Source organism: Sinocyclocheilus anshuiensis, unplaced genomic scaffold (assembly GCF_001515605.1).
Source record: "Sinocyclocheilus anshuiensis isolate Anshui unplaced genomic scaffold, SAMN03320099.WGS_v1.1 scaffold575, whole genome shotgun sequence".
NCBI classification, from domain to species: domain Eukaryota; kingdom Metazoa; phylum Chordata; class Actinopteri; order Cypriniformes; family Cyprinidae; genus Sinocyclocheilus; species Sinocyclocheilus anshuiensis.
Genome location: NW_015552573.1, coordinates 242,872 through 264,165, shown reverse-complemented (window position 1 = coordinate 264,165; position 21,294 = coordinate 242,872). Strand labels below are relative to the sequence as shown.

At 34.9% G+C, this 21,294-nt stretch overlaps 2 protein-coding genes across 8 annotated transcripts in view; both read left to right on the top strand.

Moving 5' to 3' along the window:
- The window catches only part of LOC107665110 (C-terminal-binding protein 2-like), a 29,316-nt gene extending 15,616 nt beyond the window's left edge, over positions 1-13,700 (top strand). For 3 of the 5 annotated variants that reach the window (XM_016455866.1, XM_016455865.1, XM_016455864.1), the window contains 8 exons: positions 2,413-2,567; positions 4,167-4,311; positions 5,521-5,727; positions 7,144-7,358; positions 7,467-7,597; positions 8,846-8,973; positions 9,316-9,430; positions 12,705-13,700. In XM_016455866.1, the coding sequence (XP_016311352.1) occupies positions 2,413-2,567; positions 4,167-4,311; positions 5,521-5,727; positions 7,144-7,358; positions 7,467-7,597; positions 8,846-8,973; positions 9,316-9,430; positions 12,705-12,885 (1,277 nt within the window). In that variant the 3' untranslated portion in view covers positions 12,886-13,700. Of the gene's footprint in view, positions 1-2,412; positions 2,568-4,166; positions 4,312-5,520; positions 5,728-7,143; positions 7,359-7,466; positions 7,598-8,845; positions 8,974-9,315; positions 9,431-11,387; positions 11,459-12,704 lie in introns of all 5 variants that reach the window. The other 2 variants (XM_016455863.1, XM_016455862.1) reach the window with 1 other exon arrangement.
- A 2,135-nt stretch (positions 13,701-15,835) lies between these two features.
- On the top strand, positions 15,836-20,224 carry LOC107665106 (keratinocyte-associated protein 3-like). 3 transcript variants are annotated; one of them, XM_016455858.1, is made up of 6 exons: positions 15,836-15,928; positions 16,382-16,566; positions 17,709-17,768; positions 18,000-18,197; positions 18,310-18,444; positions 19,275-20,224. In XM_016455858.1, exons 1-6 carry the CDS (start codon positions 15,916-15,918, stop codon positions 19,368-19,370), a joined length of 687 nt encoding a protein of 228 aa, XP_016311344.1. In that variant the 5' UTR covers positions 15,836-15,915; the 3' UTR covers positions 19,371-20,224. The 3 variants fall into 3 exon arrangements, with proteins under 3 accessions (XP_016311344.1, XP_016311343.1, XP_016311345.1); XM_016455857.1 differs by having other exon boundaries at positions 16,367-16,566; XM_016455859.1 differs by lacking the exon at positions 15,836-15,928 and adding an exon at positions 15,951-16,058.
- Positions 20,225-21,294: the final 1,070 nt, after the last annotated feature.

Below are 21,294 nucleotides of genomic sequence, written 5' to 3'. Positions count from 1 at the left end.
TTAACACACACACACACACACACACACACACACACACACACAATCCAGGTCAATGCAGCTCCATGGAAAAATCTCCTCATTTCCTTTTGTTTTTACAGACTTTTATTGTTCAAGGGATTTCAAAGAGCGTATTACATTTCTCTCGCTCGCTCGCTCACTCTCATTAGTTTCACATGCAATGCAGGGATAGTTCACTGAAAACGTATTATTTATTTACCTTTGTGTTGTTACAAACTTTATGATGGAACACAAATGGAGATGTTTGGTAAAATGTTCCACGCTGCTTTGTCTGTTTAACAAAAGCCATAATTTACTCCTCCAAAAAAGCACCTTGAAAGTAGTGTTTGAATTGAAAATTTCACATTTAAATTCAAATTTATTACAAACAGACCAAAATGTAAGTGATTGTTTGCTTCTCTTTGCATGTAGCTTTCAAATATAATGCATATTTGGTCTTTTCACATTGTGATTGGTCACCTGACATGTAAGAATCAATGGTGTTCAGTATTTGTCACTGAAAAAAAAAAAAAAAAAAGATTTTCTTAGTATTTTTTGTCTTGTTTTCAGTGTACATATCTAAACATTCTTAAATCAACATATACTTACTTGAAAAATGTATAAACATAAATTGAGTTTATGCTTAAACAAGAAATATATATTTAAAGAGAAAACAAGATTATTTTAAAACTGAAACTATAATCAAAACCATAAAAATAAACATTTTATTACTTAAAAATAAATGTTAACTGAAAATAAAATGCAATATAAAAAATAAAACATTTTATAAATGTAAATATGAAAATAAAAAAATAATTCAGCTAGCTGCCAAAGCAACATTTCTAATTTTAATTTGGTTTAATTAAAAAATCTGAATCTAAAATTGTAACTAAAATTGAAATGCAAATGGAAAATATAAAAATAAAAACTATAATGATACCAAAATAATTGGCAGATATTTTTTCTTGTTTTAAGCACAAAACCTTTTGATACATTTTATAGTGTTTTAGAAAACAAGACTTGATGTCAAATGTACAATGCAACATATTTGAATATATGTGATTGCAAATGAGATTTGAAAGCTTTGGTGGAAGGAAAGTTTTCCTCATATAAAGCTGTTGTATGGTACAGAAGATTATGCACACAAACCATATGAACTACTTTTATGGCTCTTTTGTTTGACATTTTTGCAACTTGACAGCCAATGGTCACCATATGTTTTCATTGTATGGAAAAAAATATATATATCTGTGTTCCAAGGAAGAGAGAAAGTCATGGGTTTTAAAACAACATGATGGTATGTAAAAAAAAAAATTCTCCCCGCTGGGAGAAAACTGGAAGACAGAGAAATTGTGATGGCAATAACAAATAAAAAGCCTTGCATGTCAGAAATCGATGTTTTGTCAGGATCTTTTGTGCTCTGTGATCAGAGTAAATGTGGAGATGCCCGTGGAAAATGGCTGAAGGGCCGAGATTTCCCCTGCTGCTTTCTGATTGGATAATTCCCCTGCATGTCTCTGATTGGATAATGGTCGTGTACTGCTCGGCTCAGGCTCTGTTTGTTTAAAAATCGCTGAGTTTATCTTCGTTGTTCTTGTCCAAAAAAGCTTTTAGAGCTCTGAAATTGTTTATGGGTTGGAAAATGAACAGTCGGTACAGTTTTGTGAACATTGATTGGTTGAGCACCTACATGAGTGTGTGTGTGTGTGTGTGTACTTGTTTTTCTATTCTGGTGGGGACTTAAGCCTGAATACACACAGACTCATGGGGACTCGTGTCACGGTGGTGACCTAAATTGAGGTCCCCACGGGTAAACAAGCTAATAAATCACACAGAATGAAGTTTTTTGAAAATCTAAAAATGCAGAAAGTTTCCTGTAAGGGGTAGGTTTAGGTGTAGGGCAATAGAATATATGATCTGTAGAGTATAAAAACCATTACGCCTATGGAGAGTCCCCACAAGGATAGCAAACCAGACGTGTGTGTGTGTGTGTGTTAATGCTGGTCTTCTGAGAGTCCAATCGTCTGTCCTTCCCTCTCTGATTTCTCCCGCTCTGATGTAGCGATCGCTCCAGCATGTCATTTGTCTTTCTGTTTGATGTGTCCACTGCTCATTTAAAGCGTGCCAGACCCCTGATCTCTCGCATCCCTTCGAGAAACCTAGCTCTGCCTTAACATCTCCCACACAATTATTTTTTAATAATACTCTGGTAAATAATTCTCATTTGAAGTCTTTTTTTAAATGCATGGTGGAGAGTGAAAAGACTGAAAGCAGAGAGCAAGATGTTTCCCCAAAGGCTATTAAATTAAATGTATTCATAACTCTGCCCAAATGCTGTAATCTCCATGACAACAAGACACATGGCAGGGGGCAAACGGGAAGTTCACGTTTCTCTCTCTCTCTCTCTCTTTGCAGGTATAAGGCCACAAATCATGAACGGTCCGATGCATCCTCGGCCGCTGGTCGCTCTGCTGGATGGGAGGGACTGTACCGTAGAGATGCCCATCCTGAAGGATTTAGCCACTGTGGCGTTCTGTGACGCTCAGTCAACGCAGGAAATACATGAGAAGGTCTGCTTGAACTATTTTTCTTGCATCACTAGCACAACAGCAAACATATTGTTTTAGTTGAGTTGTAAGTTTGCAGTATTAATTGAATCAGCAACTTTTTTGAATTGAATTTCGATTCTAATTTTTTAGATGAATACTCCAATACTGGAACTGGGCGAAAAAGAATAAAAAAAAAATAATAAATAAAAAAAAATATATATATATACAGTATATATATATATTACAATATACAATAATGTGCGTTTCTGTTTTATTAAAAAAAAAAAGTTTTTAGACTGTCACAACTTACCTTAACATGACAGATAAAATAGGCCGCCATATTAAACTAAAGCGTTTGAATACGCAAAGGCTAATGGACTACGCCTTTGTCTATTTGTTTATTTTGAATACGCGCCCTCTAGTGGCGAAAATTACATATTGTGCCTTTAAATATACTAATAACAAGAGTAATAATAGCAAAAAAAAAAAAATAAAAAATAAAAAAAAATATATATATATACAGTATATACTGTATATATATATATATATATATTTGACTATCTTGTTGTCTCTTTGTTTGTTTATTTACTTATTTATTTATTTCAGCATTTACCCAATATTTAAAATATATCTCAATATGTTAAACATTTTCACCAAACGATTAAATGCCCCAATACTGGGTACATTTATATTTATATAATATAATATATTTGTATAGTTATATATATATTATTGGATTAATTTTTTTAAGCCTTTTGCCAATATTCAAAATATATATCCATATTTAAAACATTTTTCCTATCAGGATTATATTTTATATAATAAATATTTACATAATATTTATATAGATATTTATATAGATATGTAAATATAATTGAACAGATTTTTCTATCTATCAGCTTCAATGCTGTTTTTCTACTTAAGTTTAAATCACACCGTAAATAAATAACAACCAAGCATGCAGCAACAAATAGCATGACCACTGTTGTCTGATTCACAAACTCCTATGAACCAGTTCTATTAAATAATTGATCTAAAAGACTCACTAATGCACCAGCTATGTGAATCTGTTACTGACTTACTGACTGGATGTTTATATGACAAAGATTTTGTTGTAATAAATGGTATGTTAATTAAAAGAACGTTGAAATTTGGTACATTAAGTAGATTTGGTTAATATGCATGTATGCATACTAAACAAAAACTGCAAGAAACACTGGCTCATAGAAACACATTCATTTCATAGTGACCCAATTATCAGACCCACTAACACTGTATATATTCATTTAGTGTAGAATCTCATTGCATTGAGTTAAATTACTCCTGTTTCATCACAAGGGAAAATTGCCTGTTAAGTTTAATCATATCTTTTATTGCAGTCGGATTCAGAATTACATGTTTGTAATGTGTGTAATTGCACAGATTACAAAACAAACAATTATCTGGAGTAAATGCATGAAATGACATGTAGATGAACATGGCAAACTCATCATAAGAAATGCATTACACCCACATACTCCTCCCAGGATGCTACTAAGAAATGATTTATGTGTCCTTAATAAACACCCCACGGCTTTATTCTCTGATGTTTATAGTGTAGTATAAATGTGTCTGTGGCAGGTGTTGAACGAGGCGGTGGGGGCGATGATGTACCACACCATCACTCTGACCAGAGAAGATCTGGAGAAATTTAAAGCCCTCCGAATCATAATCCGCATCGGTAGTGGATATGACAATATCGACATTAAAGCAGCTGGAGAGATGGGTAAGAAGTGTTTCCTGGTCACAATTTTTGGTCTTAAAGGGATAGTTCATCCAAAAATGAAAATTCTGTCATCATTAACCCTCAAGTTGTTCCAAACCTGTATGAGTTTCTTTCTTCTGTTGAGCCAAAAATAAGATATTCTGAAGAATATTCTGAAACATGGAAGTCAATGGCTACCGTCAACTGTTTGGTTACCAACATTCTACAGAATATCTAACTAATAAGCATTACATAACATTATAATACATTCTAATACTTATCTATTCATTGTTACACCTTTAAAAAATTATAACGCATTCAGACACATGACCAGCTGCACATGTAACAAGGAATTTGCTAATATTATAATGCAAAGAAATGTTTTGGAAGTTTGCATAACAACAACAACAATAATAATAATAAAAACCAGTAACACTTTATTTGAAGCATTTATATATAATGCATTATGAAAGTATTTTTAGCACATTAATTATACCTTGTAATGCACATTATGATTGTAAGCACAATTCTAATACATTATAATACTTACCTGTTCATTGTTACATGTATGTAATGCATTAAAACGCATGACAAACAACCAGGTGCAGATATAGCAAGGAATCTGCAAATATTATAATGCATTTTAACTTTATTATTTATGAAACAATATAATGCATTTCAACATATGAATACTGATATAATGCATGACACATAATGCATTATACATAACAAAAAATCAGGTGCAATGTTGTTTTAGCAGCTTTCTGGACAATAAAATACACCTAATTAATGACAGTGAGAAACCTGAATGGTAGATGATATTGTGAAAAGCCATAGCAAATAAAATGTTGAATAAAACATGCTACTGAAATCAAATACTGCTTAGCTGAGAAACCAAGTTGAATCTTTGTTCAGAAACACAAAGTACTCTGCATGTAGTAAAGAAAAGTTGGATGTTTGAAAGTTTGAAAACCGAGACAGAAGGAGGTACAGGAGAGAGCTATTTGTACCTCTGGGACAGACAGTTTATATGGTTAGAATAAAAGGAGAAATATTACAGATACAGCTCAATACAGGTCAAATCCATGAATGGAGAGAAGATGGGATCTGGGGTTACTTGACTATCAGTGTTTATAGACCATCTGAGGCCATTTGAATCTGGTTTATAGAGTGTTCTGATATGAAAAGATTCATATTTACATGTTGCATAACATTTGTGCATGTCTGCAGGTATTGCGGTGTGTAATATTCCATCTGCCGCCGTGGAGGAGACGGCAGACTCAACACTTTGCCACATCCTGAACCTGTACCGGAGGAACACCTGGCTGTACCAGGCCATGCGTGAGGGCACACGGGTCCAGAGCGTGGAGCAGATCAGAGAGGTGGCATCAGGGGCCGCCCGCATCAGAGGAGAAACACTCGGACTTATTGGCTTTGGTGAGGGACAGAGATACTGGAACAATTATGCAGATTATTATTATGCAAAGGTGTTGTTTTTAACTAAAACTATTAAAAAAAAATGTTGTTAAATTAAAGAATGTATAAATAAAATATAAATATGTTTACATAAAAATAAAAAAACTTAAATGAAAATATTCTTGCCTTGGCAACTAACTGAAATACGTTTTATTTGACTTACAAAAATGACTAAAACTACAGTTGAAATAAAAAAAAATTCAAGCAAGCAGAAATAAAAGAAAAGAAAAAATGCTAAAAGCAAAAAAATACTACTAAAATTACTGAAATAAAATATATTAAAATATAAAAATTAAAGTCAAAATATGAATAAATAAATAACACTTTGTTGACAGTTATGCAGTTGTAGTAAGCATGTAATAATGCTTGCTATGTAATAATAATGCTTGTTAATGTCATTTAATGAAAATTATTGCTACTATTATTGAACTAATTATTAGTTATCATAATAATAAAATCAAACTAATTCTTATAAATATATACGCTAATACATTTTATAAAACTGATTTAGTTATATTTATGTTTGAATGAACATGAACTCATTTACTGTTTTTGTAACAGCAAAATCATCATAACTATGAAATAGCACAAATTAAATGATAGGAATTATAGAGATCAAAACATGCACAAATATCTTCATATGTGACCCTGGACCACAAAACCAGTCTTAAGTGTCGATTTTTCAAAATTGAGATTTATACATCATCTGAAAGCTAAATAAATTAGCTTTCCATTGATGTATGGTTTGTTAGGACAATATTTGGCTGAGATACAACTATTTGAAAATCTGGAATCTGAGGGTGCAAAAAAAAATCTAAATATTGAGAAAATCGCCTTTAAAGCTGTCCAAATGAAGTCCTTAATCATGCATATTACTAATCAAAAATTAAGTTTTGATATATTTACGGTAGGAAATTTACAAAATATCTTCATGGTACATGATCTTTACTTAATATCCTAATGATTTTTGGCATAAAAGAAAAATCTATAATTTTGACCCATACAATGTATTTTTGGCTATTTCTACAAATATCCCCGTGCAACTTAAGATTGGTTTTGTGCTCCAGGGTCACATATGTTGATAGTTATATATAGGCACAATTTATCGCTGTCTATAAGACTGATTTCAAGCATTTAAGAAAAATTCAATTAAGTGTTCAATTTTGACCTGTAGACATGAAGATGTTGCAGAAATACTGCAGGAATAGTTCAAATAAATGATGTCATCATCTAATCAGGTCACTTATGTCAAATTTCAAGTTCCAAAAAGGACAAAAAAGCACCATAGTTGTCCATATAAGTTATATATGCCATCCTAAAGTCATTTCTGCTGGATGGGTTTGTGTGTTTACATGTTTATGTATATTTGTCTCATAGGCCGATCGGGACAGGCTGTGGCTGTTCGAGCAAAAGCGTTTGGCTTCAGTGTGATCTTTTATGACCCGTACCTGCAAGACGGTTTAGAGCGATCGCTGGGCGTCCAGAGAGTTTACACCTTACAGGACCTCCTGTACCAGAGCGACTGTGTGTCTCTCCACTGCAACCTAAACGAACACAATCACCACCTCATCAACGACTTCACCATCAAGCAGGTACATTACACACAAACGGCCCAATAATCCCATCCGGCGATCAGGAGCTCCATCTGGTGGCTGTGGCGTGAACATGACTGTGAAATATCATGTATGATGTTTTGATAGATGCGACAGGGAGCATTTCTGGTCAACACAGCACGAGGGGGTCTGGTAGATGAAAAAGCCCTGGCTCAGGCTCTCAAAGAGGGCAGGATACGGGGCGCCGCCCTGGATGTTCACGAGTCTGAACCCTTCAGGTAACATTTGGAATGACATACCAATTGTAATCCAAACTCCATGTTACTTTATCTTAGGTTATTGGATGCAACTCCAAACTTTTCTTCAGCTGCACCAAAATTTGCTTGCTATTAGTTCTATACACTCTTAAAAATAAAGGTGCTTCACGATGCCATAGAAGAACCTTTTTGTCTAAATGGTTCCATAAAGAACCTTTAACATCTGAAGAACCTTTCTGTTTCACAAAAGGTTCTTTGTGGCGAAAGAAGGTTCTTCAGATTACAAAAAGGTAAGAAAGAGATGAAAGAGACTGAATGGTTCTTCTATGGCATCGCTGTGAAGAGTGTTTAATATGCGAAATTAGGCTTAGTGCATTCTAGATATTATAGTACATTGAAAATGGCCTATTGTTTTTGGTGGATTTTCAAAATGTGCATCCATGAATGCTCTTTTGGCTAATATGTTACCCAAAAAAATGCAAATCTAATTAATGCTTACTTTTTAGCTCTGGCATTATACTTTTCTAGAACATTTGATATGTGCTGCACTGCATGTGTATTTATTTATTTATAAAACTGGTTTAAATTGCTTCTTCTTTATTTATTGTATTAATGTCACTTGATTATTCTTACTCTCATTTGATAGTTACTTTTATTAGTATCCAAAATGTTAGTATTAGTATTAATATTAGTATTAATACATTTTAATATTGAAATGTATTGATCCAAAGTTGAGTCACAATACATTTTAAGGTAATTAATTTAGTTTGCTTTTCTTTTTTTTTTTTAAGAAATTAGTACTTTTTTCAGAAAGGAAATGTAAGTCCAGGTGAATGGATCAAAAGACATTTATAATGTTACAACAACAAAAAAAAAAACATTTCAAATAAATGCTTTTCTTTTTAACTTTCTGTTCATCAAACAATCCTGGAAATGTATACATGTTTCCACTGAAATATTATGCAGCACAGCTGTTATCATGTGACACTGAAGGCTGGAGTAATGATGCTGAAAATTCAGCTTTTCATCCCAGGAATAAATTACATTTTAAAATACATTCAAATAGAAAACAGTTATTTTAAACTGTAATAATATTTCACAATATTACTGTTTTACAGTATTTTTAATCAAATAAATTCAGCTGCAATGAGCATAAGAGACTTTCTTCGAAAACATTAACAAAATCTTACTGACGGTAGTGACGTTTAATGTGTAGTAAATTGACATAAAGTCTAATTCTGTCTTCCTCATCCTCTGGTTTTCTCTCAGTTTTTCTCAGGGTCCTCTGAAGGACGCGCCCAATCTGATCTGCACCCCTCACACGGCGTGGTACAGTGAGCAGGCCTCACTAGAGATGAGAGAGGCAGCGGCCACTGAGATCCGCAGGGCCATCACCGGTACTAAATCTCCCATTGACTTCATGTATTAAAATATTTGCTATTCAAAATGTAACCACTTCTGATGATGAGCAATGAACATTGTGATTATCAATATGGGCAATATCAACTGTGAAGAGGGGAGTCCTGATTTCTCTCTCTTTCTTTCACTTCTGTCTATATTGCATATATTTTCAAACTATCATTTTACCTCAAACATTATTCTTTTGCTGCCTAGTAAGCACTTGTATTTCCTTCAGGAAATGTAAATCTAGTTTCTTTTATAAGCTCTCTATCTGTCTCTCAAAGCATCCGTCCTGTTGTAAATCAGTCATCATGTGTTGGGTTTGTTCTGGATTTCAGGTCGTATTCCAGACAGTCTCAGAAACTGCGTCAACAAAGAGTTTTTTGTGACTACGGCGCCGTGGGGGGTGATGGAGCAGCAGGTACATCCAGAGCTCAACGGCGGAGCCTACAGGTGACAAAAGAGATCATCTGTTATTTCACACATCACCTCGTTCATCATATCATACTAACCCTTATTCTATGCATCCTTGAGTTTGTTACCATCACATACACCCTCTTTTCTAGGATTGACAATATAGAACTAGTTCTTATTTAGAACTAAACCCGAAAGATTTTCAGTGCATTCATTTCTGTTAATCTTTCAGTCCTAAAAAATAATTTTTATATAATTAACCTTTTTTAAATCATTTTCTTAAAGGGGTCCTATTATGCTCTTTTACAAAGTCTTGATTTTGTTTTGGGGGTGTACTAGAACAGGCTCTCATACTAGGTTGTTTGAAAAACACATTATTTTACGTTATTACAGCACCTCTCTCCCCAGTCTGGCATGAATGGCTCGAATAGTTCCTGTATCAAATGAAGGCCCGCCTTCTGAAATACGAAATGTGCTGTGATTGGTTAGTTGGGCCAGTGTGTGTTGTGATTGGCAGCACTCGGCGCCTGGTCGGGAAATGTCATGCCCGTTACCATAGCCGTCTGCGAGCTTCAGCGTAAATATTGCATCAAAATCAAATCGAGCACGATTTAAACCCGGATGATTGTAACCACTCTAAGTTTGTCTGCCTTGGGAAAGCTAGCATGTCTCCGACATAGTGATAACACTCGTTGCCTTCTCTAGTGCAGCTCAACCAGGTCTCGTCCCATTCGTCGATAATTGTGATATCACAAATCCCGGAAAACATGCGTTATAGTCCAAACGAGTCGTTCGTTGTAGTTTTTGAAAAGTGATTTCTGTTAAATAAAATATCTCCTTTTGAAGTGGACTTTGAGCTTTGTAACTTTGCAGATCTTTTTTATGCTCAAACAGCAACATTACAGACTAACTAAAGTCGAAAAAGTGAAAACGCATAATAGGACCCCTTTAAGTAATTTATTTTTAATTATAAATAATATTATTATTAATTTTATTTATTTTTTTTATCTGAAGTATTCTTTATACTATAACTATATAACAGCATGTGATAATAATATAGACAGCATTTTTATTGAACAGTTTAAGTTTGTTTTTCCTACTACATTGGCAAATGTTTTTTTTTCTTGTTTTCAGTATAAATATATATTTACCAGTGAGACACATTCAGAAAATTATGTAGTAAATGGTATAATAGTAATAGTTGAATAAATGGTATAATAAATATTAGTTGTTATTAAATAATAAATAGTATTTTATTATAATATTTACTAAAATAATTTATTAAATACTATGATAATAAATATTAAGAGTTACTAGTAATAGTAATAAATGGTACAATAAATATTTTTGTTATTAAATCAGTAGTATTTTAAATATAGATTTGTCTAAAATAGTATAGTAAGTAATATAATAATAGTAAATTGAAATAGTTTATTTAATGGTATAATTAATAATAAATGGTGTTTAAAAAAAAAAACTCAGAGTATGTTACAAAAATGCTGATGTTTTTGTTTAGTCATTGCAAAAGTGAATAACAGCCACAAAAGTACTAAATCAATGAAATTGGTGATAAACTTGAATCATCCAATTAAAACTGAATCAAAACCAGACTGAATCCCTGTTCTTTTCCCCACTGGACTGAAGATCACTCCTTCCAAATTCATTGATTCCACTGTATGAGCAGCCAAGCAGTACAGCGGCTGTGTTCAGCTATGCAAACACGCTTCATTAGTTCATCCCTGTGTAGTGAGTGTTATCCCTCCAGGTCACCATATGCAAATAGACTCAAACGAGACCGCTGTCTGTCCCTGTGGCACACATAAATTAACTTCGACAGAATCACCTCTAGATTTACCCGCTATGACCCTTCTGAACATTTCCCTGAACTAACACTAGCATTTTTATGCATTTAACTCTCCAACACACACACACACACACACACACACAAACCAGCCCGATTGTGTTGCTCAGTCTGATTGCTTCTCTCGCTCAGCAGAGTGGCCCAGCCGCTACCAGCCGTTTCTCCTGGCGGCCTGCAAGACAAAATGTATACCTAAACAATGACAGGTAACTACTTACAGCGTGCTGAGACACAGAGCTCAAGACACCGTCCAAACAGATCTAAAAACACTTGATGAACAAAATAAAACGATATCATCACCTTTTATTTTGACATTGCTCATTCCCATAGAACATGCAAATATCATGTGATGCCTGCTAATTGGTTTCTCATTAGTCCTACCGTTATTTAAATTATACATAATATTTGTTACCTCGTGTTTTTAGCTGTGTTGTGTTTGCATTTGTTGTGCTAAATTAGACTGCCACCTTTTTTTTTTTTTTTTTGAGAAATTGAGAAAAATTATTTGAGAATTCAGTAAATCAATCAATAAAGAAATACATGATAATAATGTGAACGTAATGAGTATAAGTGATCCATTAATTTTTAGAAATGTCGAATTTTTGTAGAAGTTATCACTTTTTACATTGATAATGATTTCTTGTGTCAATTTTTAACTTCCAATTCAAATATGACAAAGTATATTCACCTTTTGATGTTTTTAAACTATTAAATGAATAATTATTTGATTTTAGCCATTTAAGATAAATAAAATGGATACATTTAAGTCTCTTCTGATAAAAATACAGGAAAAACAGTAATATTGTGAAATATTATTACAATTTAAAATAAGTGTTTTCTATTTGAATCTATTTTAAAATGTCATTTATTCCTGTGATCAAAGCTGAATTTTCAGCATCATTACTCCAGTCTTCAGTGTCATGATCCTTCAGAAATCATTCTAATATACAGATTTGCTGCTCAAGAAACATTTATTGTTATCAATGTTGAAAACAGTTGTGCTGCTTAATATAGTAATTTTGTAGAAGCAGTGATGCATTTTTGCAAAGATGATTTGATGAATTGACAGTTAAAACATTTTTTTTATTAGAAATCTTTTATAACATTATAAAAGTCTTTGTCACTTTTGATCAATTTAATGCCTCCTTGCTGAATAAAAATATTAATTTATTAAAAAAAAAAAAATCTTACTGGCCCCAAGCTTTTGAGAAGTAGAGAATATAGCAGTGATTTGTTTTTGTCTGCAAAATTAAGTTTAAGCATTAAAGCTGAAGTCTTGAGATCAAAGGTTTTTTTTAAAGAAACCTGAGAAACATTTCAATCAAATGTGCCCAAACTTTTGCTAGAGTATAAATGAATGAAGCTTTTGAGTCTGTAATCATGTGGTAAAGGGCGGAGCATAAAGCTGACGACCTCATTATACCTCTCATTATTTCCTCTGTATTTTCTCAGGTTTCCTCCTGGTGTGGTGGGTGTGTCTCCTGGTGGCATGGGTGGACAGATAGAGGGCATGATGCCCGGCGGGATGCCCGGGGCCCATCCCCTGCCGCCGGGCACCCAGCCCAGGCTCGCCCCGTCCCCCACCCAGCTCCTCAAACACAACGACCATAGAGAACACCTCGCCAAGTCATAACCACCTGACCACTGACCGACAGTCATTCAGCAAAACTGCAAATCAAAGAGACTAAGAGACAGTAAACGGGTGAACAAGCAATCAGCTGCCGCTAGCTGCATCGGAGACATGCTTCACGGACGTCTCTCCATCGTCTTGTTTTCAGTTTCAGTGTTTTTCCATTCATTTCCATCGTTTCTGTTGTTCTTGTGAGGGGAGGACATAATTTCCACCTGTTTTTGAAACAGGTGGGCGGTGCTTTCTTTGTCGGGGGCGTGGCATGACATAATGGCCACACCTCTTTTCTTGTGCACCACTTACAGAGTTCGAAACGTTGACAGTTATCAGATGCCATGCACTTGTCTTCTTCCTCTTCGCCTTATTTGGGCCCCTAAACAAAACTCATAACTGTTTCTTTCTTTACATCCACAGAATTAGTGCTTGTCTTTGTTTGAATGTTAAAAGTGCTTGATAATGAAAATATATATATACAGTGTATCTATTAAGAGAACAGAGAGGTAAAGGCTGGTCTTGGGCAAAAATGAAGATGAATTATTAGCTTTTATCCAACATTTTGCATAGCTGACCTCTTGTTTACAGAATTGCACAAATTCAACAAGCACCAGCTCAGAAACAAGTCCTCTTCAAGACCCAAGAGCACACTATTTTACTGATATATCCATTCATTTCGGTTCAAAATGAGTTTGCAGGATTTAAAATACAAACTGCGTTAGGTTTTAAGATGTCAGTTTCCAAAATCTTCGATTTGGATTTGAGTGAACGTCACCGTGAGGGACATAATTTTGATTTTGTGTTTGCTTTAAAAAAAAAAAAAATAGATGGCAGCTCACACAGAAAAAGGGACTGGAGTGAAAAACCGCCCCTGTCTCAGGAAGAACATTTACCGGTTACTCCAAAACACACGACAGCCCCGTCTAAATACTCGCTCCTTCCCATCAGCCTACCCGAGGTATTTTTATAGATCTGACATCCAGTGCGTTTTTGGTGTTGAATGTATGGCAGTTAAATTAGATTTGTATTGTCTAGTTTAATGTTTTTGTAACCATACTTTCCTGTGATCCTCTCCCTGTTCCTTTTCATTTTGGGTTCTTTATGTGGAAGCGCACTGTTCGGAGCTCATTGTGTTGTTTATATGCAATATTCTGAGGTCCTCGGCCAACTCCAGTCAGGTTGGTTCTGGAACTGTAGGTTTGGTTTTTAGTGTGAGTATTTGTATTTGTTTATTGTACCGAGGTGAACAGTTAACATACAGTACAGTTCAAATAAAAAATACCATTCTGACTTTCTATGCTGTGCTTGTGTGTTTGTCTCGCTTTACACACACATTTATGAAGGTCTGACAGGATTTGCAGTATGTAATGACCTTCAGATAACCCCCGCATGCGTCTGGACGCCACAAGGGGTCGCTGTGGATCTGGGTTTATAGGTTTTTTTATGCACGATAATGTTCAATCATATTTATATGCATACTTTTGGTAAAATAATAGAGAGAAACTAGTCTTTTACAACAAATAAAAAATGAGAACATTAAAATAAAAAACAAATCATGCTTAAGCATTTTTCGGGAGTTTCAAGATGACAATATATATATATATATATATATATATATATATATATATTTATGATATAATATATTTATGTTTATGATAATATATTTTATTTATTTATGTGTGTGTGTGTGTGTGTTAAGGCTAGTTTCTGTCTGTCTTTACCCAAAATAAACCCACCCCAAAACACTTAAGGCACTTATTTTATTTATAATAATAATTATTTATAAATCATTTATAACCTAATACATGTATCCCTGTAGTGTCATTATATATTAACATTCTGACATTCACGGCATGTGACAATTGGCTTTTTGGGGTCATTGTCATATTCTACACCCCCATTTATTCATTTTAATATTTGTTATTTATGGCTACATCATTAAAATGCTATGTTATTCACTGTTATTAAATAACATTTTTAAAAAATCTAATTATTTTAAAGTTAAATTATGCTATTAAAAAGTTATTTTTAAATAAAACATACAAGTATAGTTTAGTCAATTATTTCCTAAGTAAATTGTTTGACTATTTAACATTCTGATATAATATGGCAATAAAATGTTCATGTTTTGTGTGTGTCCTGTAAATTTAGCCTATTCCTTTTTCAATATTCAGATATGATCTTTTTTACCTGATATGCCTGTGTTTTGTCCTTGCTTGCTTTCACTCCAGTATTTGCTTAGTGCTGATATTGTGGGATGTGGTGTTCAGATATGACAGGACTTTGGACACTGGCATTGTTCTGTGCGTCTCAGTAGATCAGTGCTGTCATAGTTTGAATAGTTCACATGAACAGACAGTGTTTTAGTGCTACAGTGAATGTCATGAAACTAAATCTATTCTTGGATAGAGCATTGGTCATGTGAGGTGCATGACCAATGCTGGTAAAATCCGTGTGAACATAATGGAAAGCTAGAGTATTCCCAGATGCCTGTTTGACCAATACAATGGCAGTATGCAACGCAATGAAAAAAAAAAGTAAACGTAAGGCATACATTTTTATATAGTATCATATGTTAACTATTGCAAAACAAATTAAACTTTATCAAATGCATATATCATGCAATAATTCCGCAACATTATTTTGCAACTTGCAAAATTAAATTAAATTAAAAGTTACAGAGAATTAAAGAGAAAATCTGTGGCTACTAAATACAGGCCAATAATACCTGACAGTAACATAGGTTGAGTGTGTGTGTGTATATATATATACATTTTGCTCTGTTTTGCTACGTGTACTGTGTTAGGCTAACCGAGGCTTGTCATTTGCACTTATATATTGTTGCTTTCGTTTCACTTTTTAAGGAAATAAGAGAGAGATTGGAGCTCTTCCGTATTTGCATTGAATGACCTTTGCATTCTGGCTCCTCCCACTTCCGCTGCACAGGTGAGTCGTGCGTGACGTCATCGAGCATGAAGGCAGGAAACTGCGTTTGGTAGTTTTTCCTTCTAAACTGGGTTCAAATTCACGGATACAGATATGTGTGATTTCGGTAAGACGGTCGTTTATTTCTTTTTATTGCAGGTGCGAGAATTATACGTGATTTATAGTTTAACTCAAGCCGTAAAAAACGGTGTCCGGAGAAAAGAAGCCTCCGACAATCAGTTATGTGTTCTCGTGAAGTGCGCGTCTGGTGTAATGTTTACATTTTCCTCATTTCTATTCACTGTAGAAAAGAATATTTAGCAGCTGAATAAACCTTTAGGAACAATATTTTGCACTAAATCCTGCTAAAGCAGTTTTCATACACAACTATAAATGTTATAAACTATATAAATCAGTTGATATGTATTACAAGTAATTTTTTTTTTATTGAGGCATCACTTAAAATGTTTGTCAAATACATTTCAAGATAAATAAAATCCACTGGAGTTCTAAACGTTTAGTTTGTTCTGAGAAAAGATGGACTTTTAAGTCCACTGTATGAAAGTGTGCTATATTCTAGACAAGCAGAAGGGCCCTGGGCTGCTGATGAAGAAAGGATTGACCCTCATTGTCATCGGTCATGTTAATTTCATCCTGAGTGCCATTGTTCATGGCAGCGTGTTACGCCATGTATCCAAACCCAGCAATGAGATCTCAACAGAATATACCGTATCAAACATCATCTCCGTCTCCTCAGGACTGCTGGTGAGTGGTTGCACTTCTGTGGCTCCTAAATGATGCTGATTCAACTCCTGCATGTAGGCCTGATCTCCAGTAAGTGATGCTTTCTGAATCTCGAGAATATTCACTCAGAGAAGGCCTGGTCACATGTCTGTAAATGTAAATTAAAGAATTTGCTACTACTTTGGGTATGCTGCATCACCCAGTTCACCCGCGTACAGTCTGCATATTGACTTAAGGAATATTTCACACAAAAATGAAAATCTGCGCAAATTTTACTCACCCTCAGGTCATCCAAGATGTAGATTCTTCATCAGAGAAGATTTGGAGAAATGTAGCGTTACATCACATGCTCACCAATGAATCCTCTGCAGCGAATGGGTGCCGTCAGATTGAGTCCAAACAGCTGATAAAAACATCACAATAATTCACGGTAATCCATATGATTCGAGTCCATCAATTACCATCTTTGTGTTTGTAAGAAACAAATCCATCATTAAGGCGTTTTAACTTCAAACCGTTGCTTCTTGCCAAAATATGAGTCCATAATACATAATCCGTAATAATGCTTCCTCCAGTGAAAAAGTCCATCCCGTGTTGTCCACTCACATGAAAATCCACTAACCTATTTGTTTAGAACTGTTTTCGCTTTGCTTGATCTGTGCATATTTCTCTCCTGATTCAGATGAGATCATCTTTTTCACTGGAGAAAGCAATAATGTGGATGGAGGACTTGTTTAAAGTAAAAAATGTCTTAATGATAAATTTGTTTATTACCAATATGCAGCTTTTTGCTTCACAAGACATTAATTGATGGACTGGAGTCATGTGGATTATTGTGATGTTTTTATCAGCTGTTTTTGGACTCTCGTTCAGACGGGATCCATTCACTGTAGAGGATCTAAATTTCTCCAAATCTATTCTGATGAAGAAACAAACTCATATACATCTTGAATGGCCTGAGGGGAATACATGTAAAGCAAATGTTCTTTTTTTTTTTTGGGCGAGCTATTGCTTAGCTGTTTAGAAAATTGCTTATAAAACTATTTTCACACATATTTAACACACTGAACTTGTTGGGGTTCCCGAGTAGTTTTAACATTTCTAAATTTTCCCACAGAATAAGAAAAATCTCAAACCTAATCATGTTAACATGTTTTTCTCAGAGCATTGCAAGTGGAATTGTTGCAATATTGGTGTCAAGGAATATTACCAACTTGAAGCTGGTAAGTAGGCCTTATCTAGGGTGAATATATGTTCTCTTTTTGAGATGAGTATGAACACAAAGCCAAAACCTGGACATTTTAGATCATTTAGGCATGTCTGGGAAAAAGAGGATGTATAGTCACACTAGCTTATCAACATTATTGTTCTGTATACCAATGCTAAAATACCATAAAATACCACATGCTTTCCCTGTAGTGTTTAACACAGCTCTGTTCTTCTGCTTCCTGTAGCACATCGGTCTGTTAGTGAGTTCCTTTCTGAACGCCTTTCTCTCGCTGGCGTGTTTAGTGGGGCTGATTTTGGCGATCAGTATGACCATTTCAGCCGACGGGAGCACGCTCATGAAAGGATGTAATTCCACTAACATGCCTGTGAATGCACGATCTCCGGTCATCGTCAACTGTCCTTTCGATGCCACCCGCATCTATGTGAGTCAGTCTATTGAAATGCATGTGGTGTTTTTGAAATAAATAAAATATAAATGAACAAGTTTGAACTTTCATTTTGTATGTGAAGACTGAACTGCTTTTTCTCCTCCAGGACACAACTCTTGCTCTGTGGTTCACCTGTGCTGTATTCACTGCACTTGAGGCTGGACTGTCTGTGTGGTGCTTTATTGTGGGTCTCCAGTTAAGAGGCATCGGACCCTGTGCTCAAACCTACATCAGGGAGCAGGTACATCTCTCAATATTCATGCAGACAGCTCAACTGAATGAACCTGCTGTTTAAAACCATAGTAATTTTCATAGGGATTTTCTGTGAACCTCTAACAGATTATGGATATGATTTGGCAGGGTTCTGAGCTCTTTATATATACATTTATACATTTAAAGGAGTTGCTCACTCAAAAATAAACATTTACCCACCCTCAGATTAGGGCTGCACGATTAATCGAATGCGATTGTCATGAAGATATGCATGACAATCGCAGCTTCTGTCGAATCGCGATCTCGATTCCATTTCGATTTATCGTGCAGCCCTACCTCAGACCATCCAAGGTATAGATGAGTTTGTTTCTTCATGGGAAGTTTAGCATTCCATCACTTGCTCACCAGTGGGTCCTCTGCAGTGAATGGATGCTGTCAGACTGATGGACTGATGGACTGGAGTGGTGTGAATTATTGTGATGTTTTTATCAGCTGTTTGGACTCTCTTCTGACGGCACCCATTCACTGCAGAGGATCCGTTGGTGAGCGAGTGATGTAATGCTACATTTCTCCAAATCTGTTCCCATGAAGAAACAAACTCATCTACATCTTACATGCAATTTTGGATGTTTTGTTCATTTTAGGGTGAACTATTCCTTTAAGGCAGAATAAAGCATTTATCCAAAACAACTTGCATTGCATTCAGAGTATACAGTTATCAGTTCAAAACACAGCCAATGTAATTCTAAGGGTCAGTGAGTGGAAAAATGTCTTGTAAATCTGTAATTAGAAGTGATCAGTGATTTAAAAAGTTATAATATGGCCTCTTTTAATCAATGTGATTTTATTTCATGACAGCTAGAAGAGGAGGCACTAGCATCAAGATCAAAGATGGACCAAGACCACACAACTCAAGGAGAGCGTCTCATTGCACATCACTCCGCCAGCGCTTAGAGAGATAGTCCCAAGGTTAAGGTGGAAGTTTAATTAAATGCTGTGTAGTGAAACAGATCATAACAGTGGTTTGCATTCATACTGAGTTACATTCTGAGTTAGTATTATATGATAATGGTAGATGAATTGAAGCACTGAGGTTATGATACAGACAGTCAGTTGAGCTCCAATCAGTTGAACGTTTGGACTGAATGTTTCCAGTCCACACATGTAGACTGTAATTAGGCCGAAAACATCATTATATCCATTATGTTGTTTTCTGAAACTGTATCTGGAGTTACGTTTTGTGGTTCTTGTTTACATTGAAAAACCCAACTTGTGCGTAATTTCAAAATTAAGATGATGATTTTTCTAAAGTGACTATTTGTATTCTTTTTTTTATACGATATGTTATTGTGCTTGTGATGTCAAATATACCAAAAATATTTTAGTTAACTTGAAAGCAGCTGTTTTAATAGCTAATGTGCCACAGACTCCTCTCTATAGCCGGTAGTCATTCAGATATTCCAGTATGCAGTATAGAGAGTGTGCCAGAGCGCCGTGAGACATGTTAATATGAGTTGGATTTAATGATGCAGAGGAAAATCTCACATTCACAGATAATCCAGTATGATTAAAGGCGTTAAATATTGACATAGTGACGTGCCTGACACTGTCAAAGCAAAGGGATTTCCCTCTACATGATGCATCATAGTTCATTTCAAAAGACTGTGTTTGTGTGTTTAGAGAACTGTAATTTTGTTTCATTCCTGACAGATTATTCAAAAGTCCTTCATCTCAGTTCAGAGAGGTAAAGCATTGCTGTCTACATTTCATTTTATTACTTTTTAACACTGTGGTATGTTGTTGTTATCAGTGTGCATTATATTTGAATAAATACATATTAATCTAAAAATAGTTTTCAGAATCTTTTCTCAATGCAAATGTATTCCATAATGAATAATTATTTACATAAGCCTGTGAAATATGTTTTGATACGCAGATACAGTAATTTCATTTTAGATTCCACAAAAAATGGTGAATGTTACTCTTTTAAATCTAAGCTTTAACCAAGAAAAAATACATATTTTCTATGATTTAATGTTTTTAGTAGTCTTAAGAACAATGATCTAAAATGCAATTACCTATAGCATAAAATTGTAGTTTTAAAAAGCTCAATTCAAACAAAAGTTATTTGACCCTCTTGAGGTGGATGAACAACATTTTCTGAAGACCTACTTTGACTGACGCTTTGTTAGATTGTAAAAACACTGATCTCACGCTGGCTCTGTTTAATTCCACATGTAAGTTGATGTTGTGTTCTCAGTGCTATGGTAAAGCTGACCTCATTCACTTCACTGCACCTGTTGGATTGCTGGACATCTGCTGCTCACTCAGAGCCTCAGAGACAAAAAGTTATCTACTGACTAGATTATTAGACTCCAAACTTTATGGTTATTACTTTATGATTTTATTAAAGGGGTCATATGATGTTGCTAAAAAGAACATTATTTTGTGTATTTGGTGTAATGAAATGTTTATGCGGTTTAAAGTTCAAAAAACACATTATTTTCCACATACTGTACATTATTGTTTCTCCCCCGCCTTTCTGAAACGCGTCGATTTTTACAAAGCTCATCGGTCTGAAAAGCGAGGTGTGCTCTGATTGGCCAGCTATCCAGTGCGTTGTGATTGGCCGAATACCTCAAGCGTGTGACGGAAATGTTACGCCCCTCACCATATTGTGATGCCTTGTCCCGGCCGGAGCGACGAGACAAAAACATTAAAATCCATAATAATCCCATTATAAACGAGGCATTTGTTGCATCCAGTGGGGAAATAATTACGGATTATAATGACTTATACTGTCTTTTTACGCATTGCATTGCATCGCGCCGCGTAAACATAAAACCATGTCTGCATTTGTGATCGGAGAAACAACAAA

What these genes read in the sequence shown, in the direction of transcription:
- LOC107665106 (XM_016455857.1), top strand. An exon ending in CCGTCTCCTCAGGACTGCTG is followed by an intron (nt 16,567 to 17,708) that starts GTGAGTGGTTGC and finishes TGTTTTTCTCAG; the next exon opens with AGCATTGCAAGTGGAATTGT. An exon ending in TCGATGCCACCCGCATCTAT is followed by an intron (nt 18,198 to 18,309) that starts GTGAGTCAGTCT and finishes TTTCTCCTCCAG; the next exon opens with GACACAACTCTTGCTCTGTG.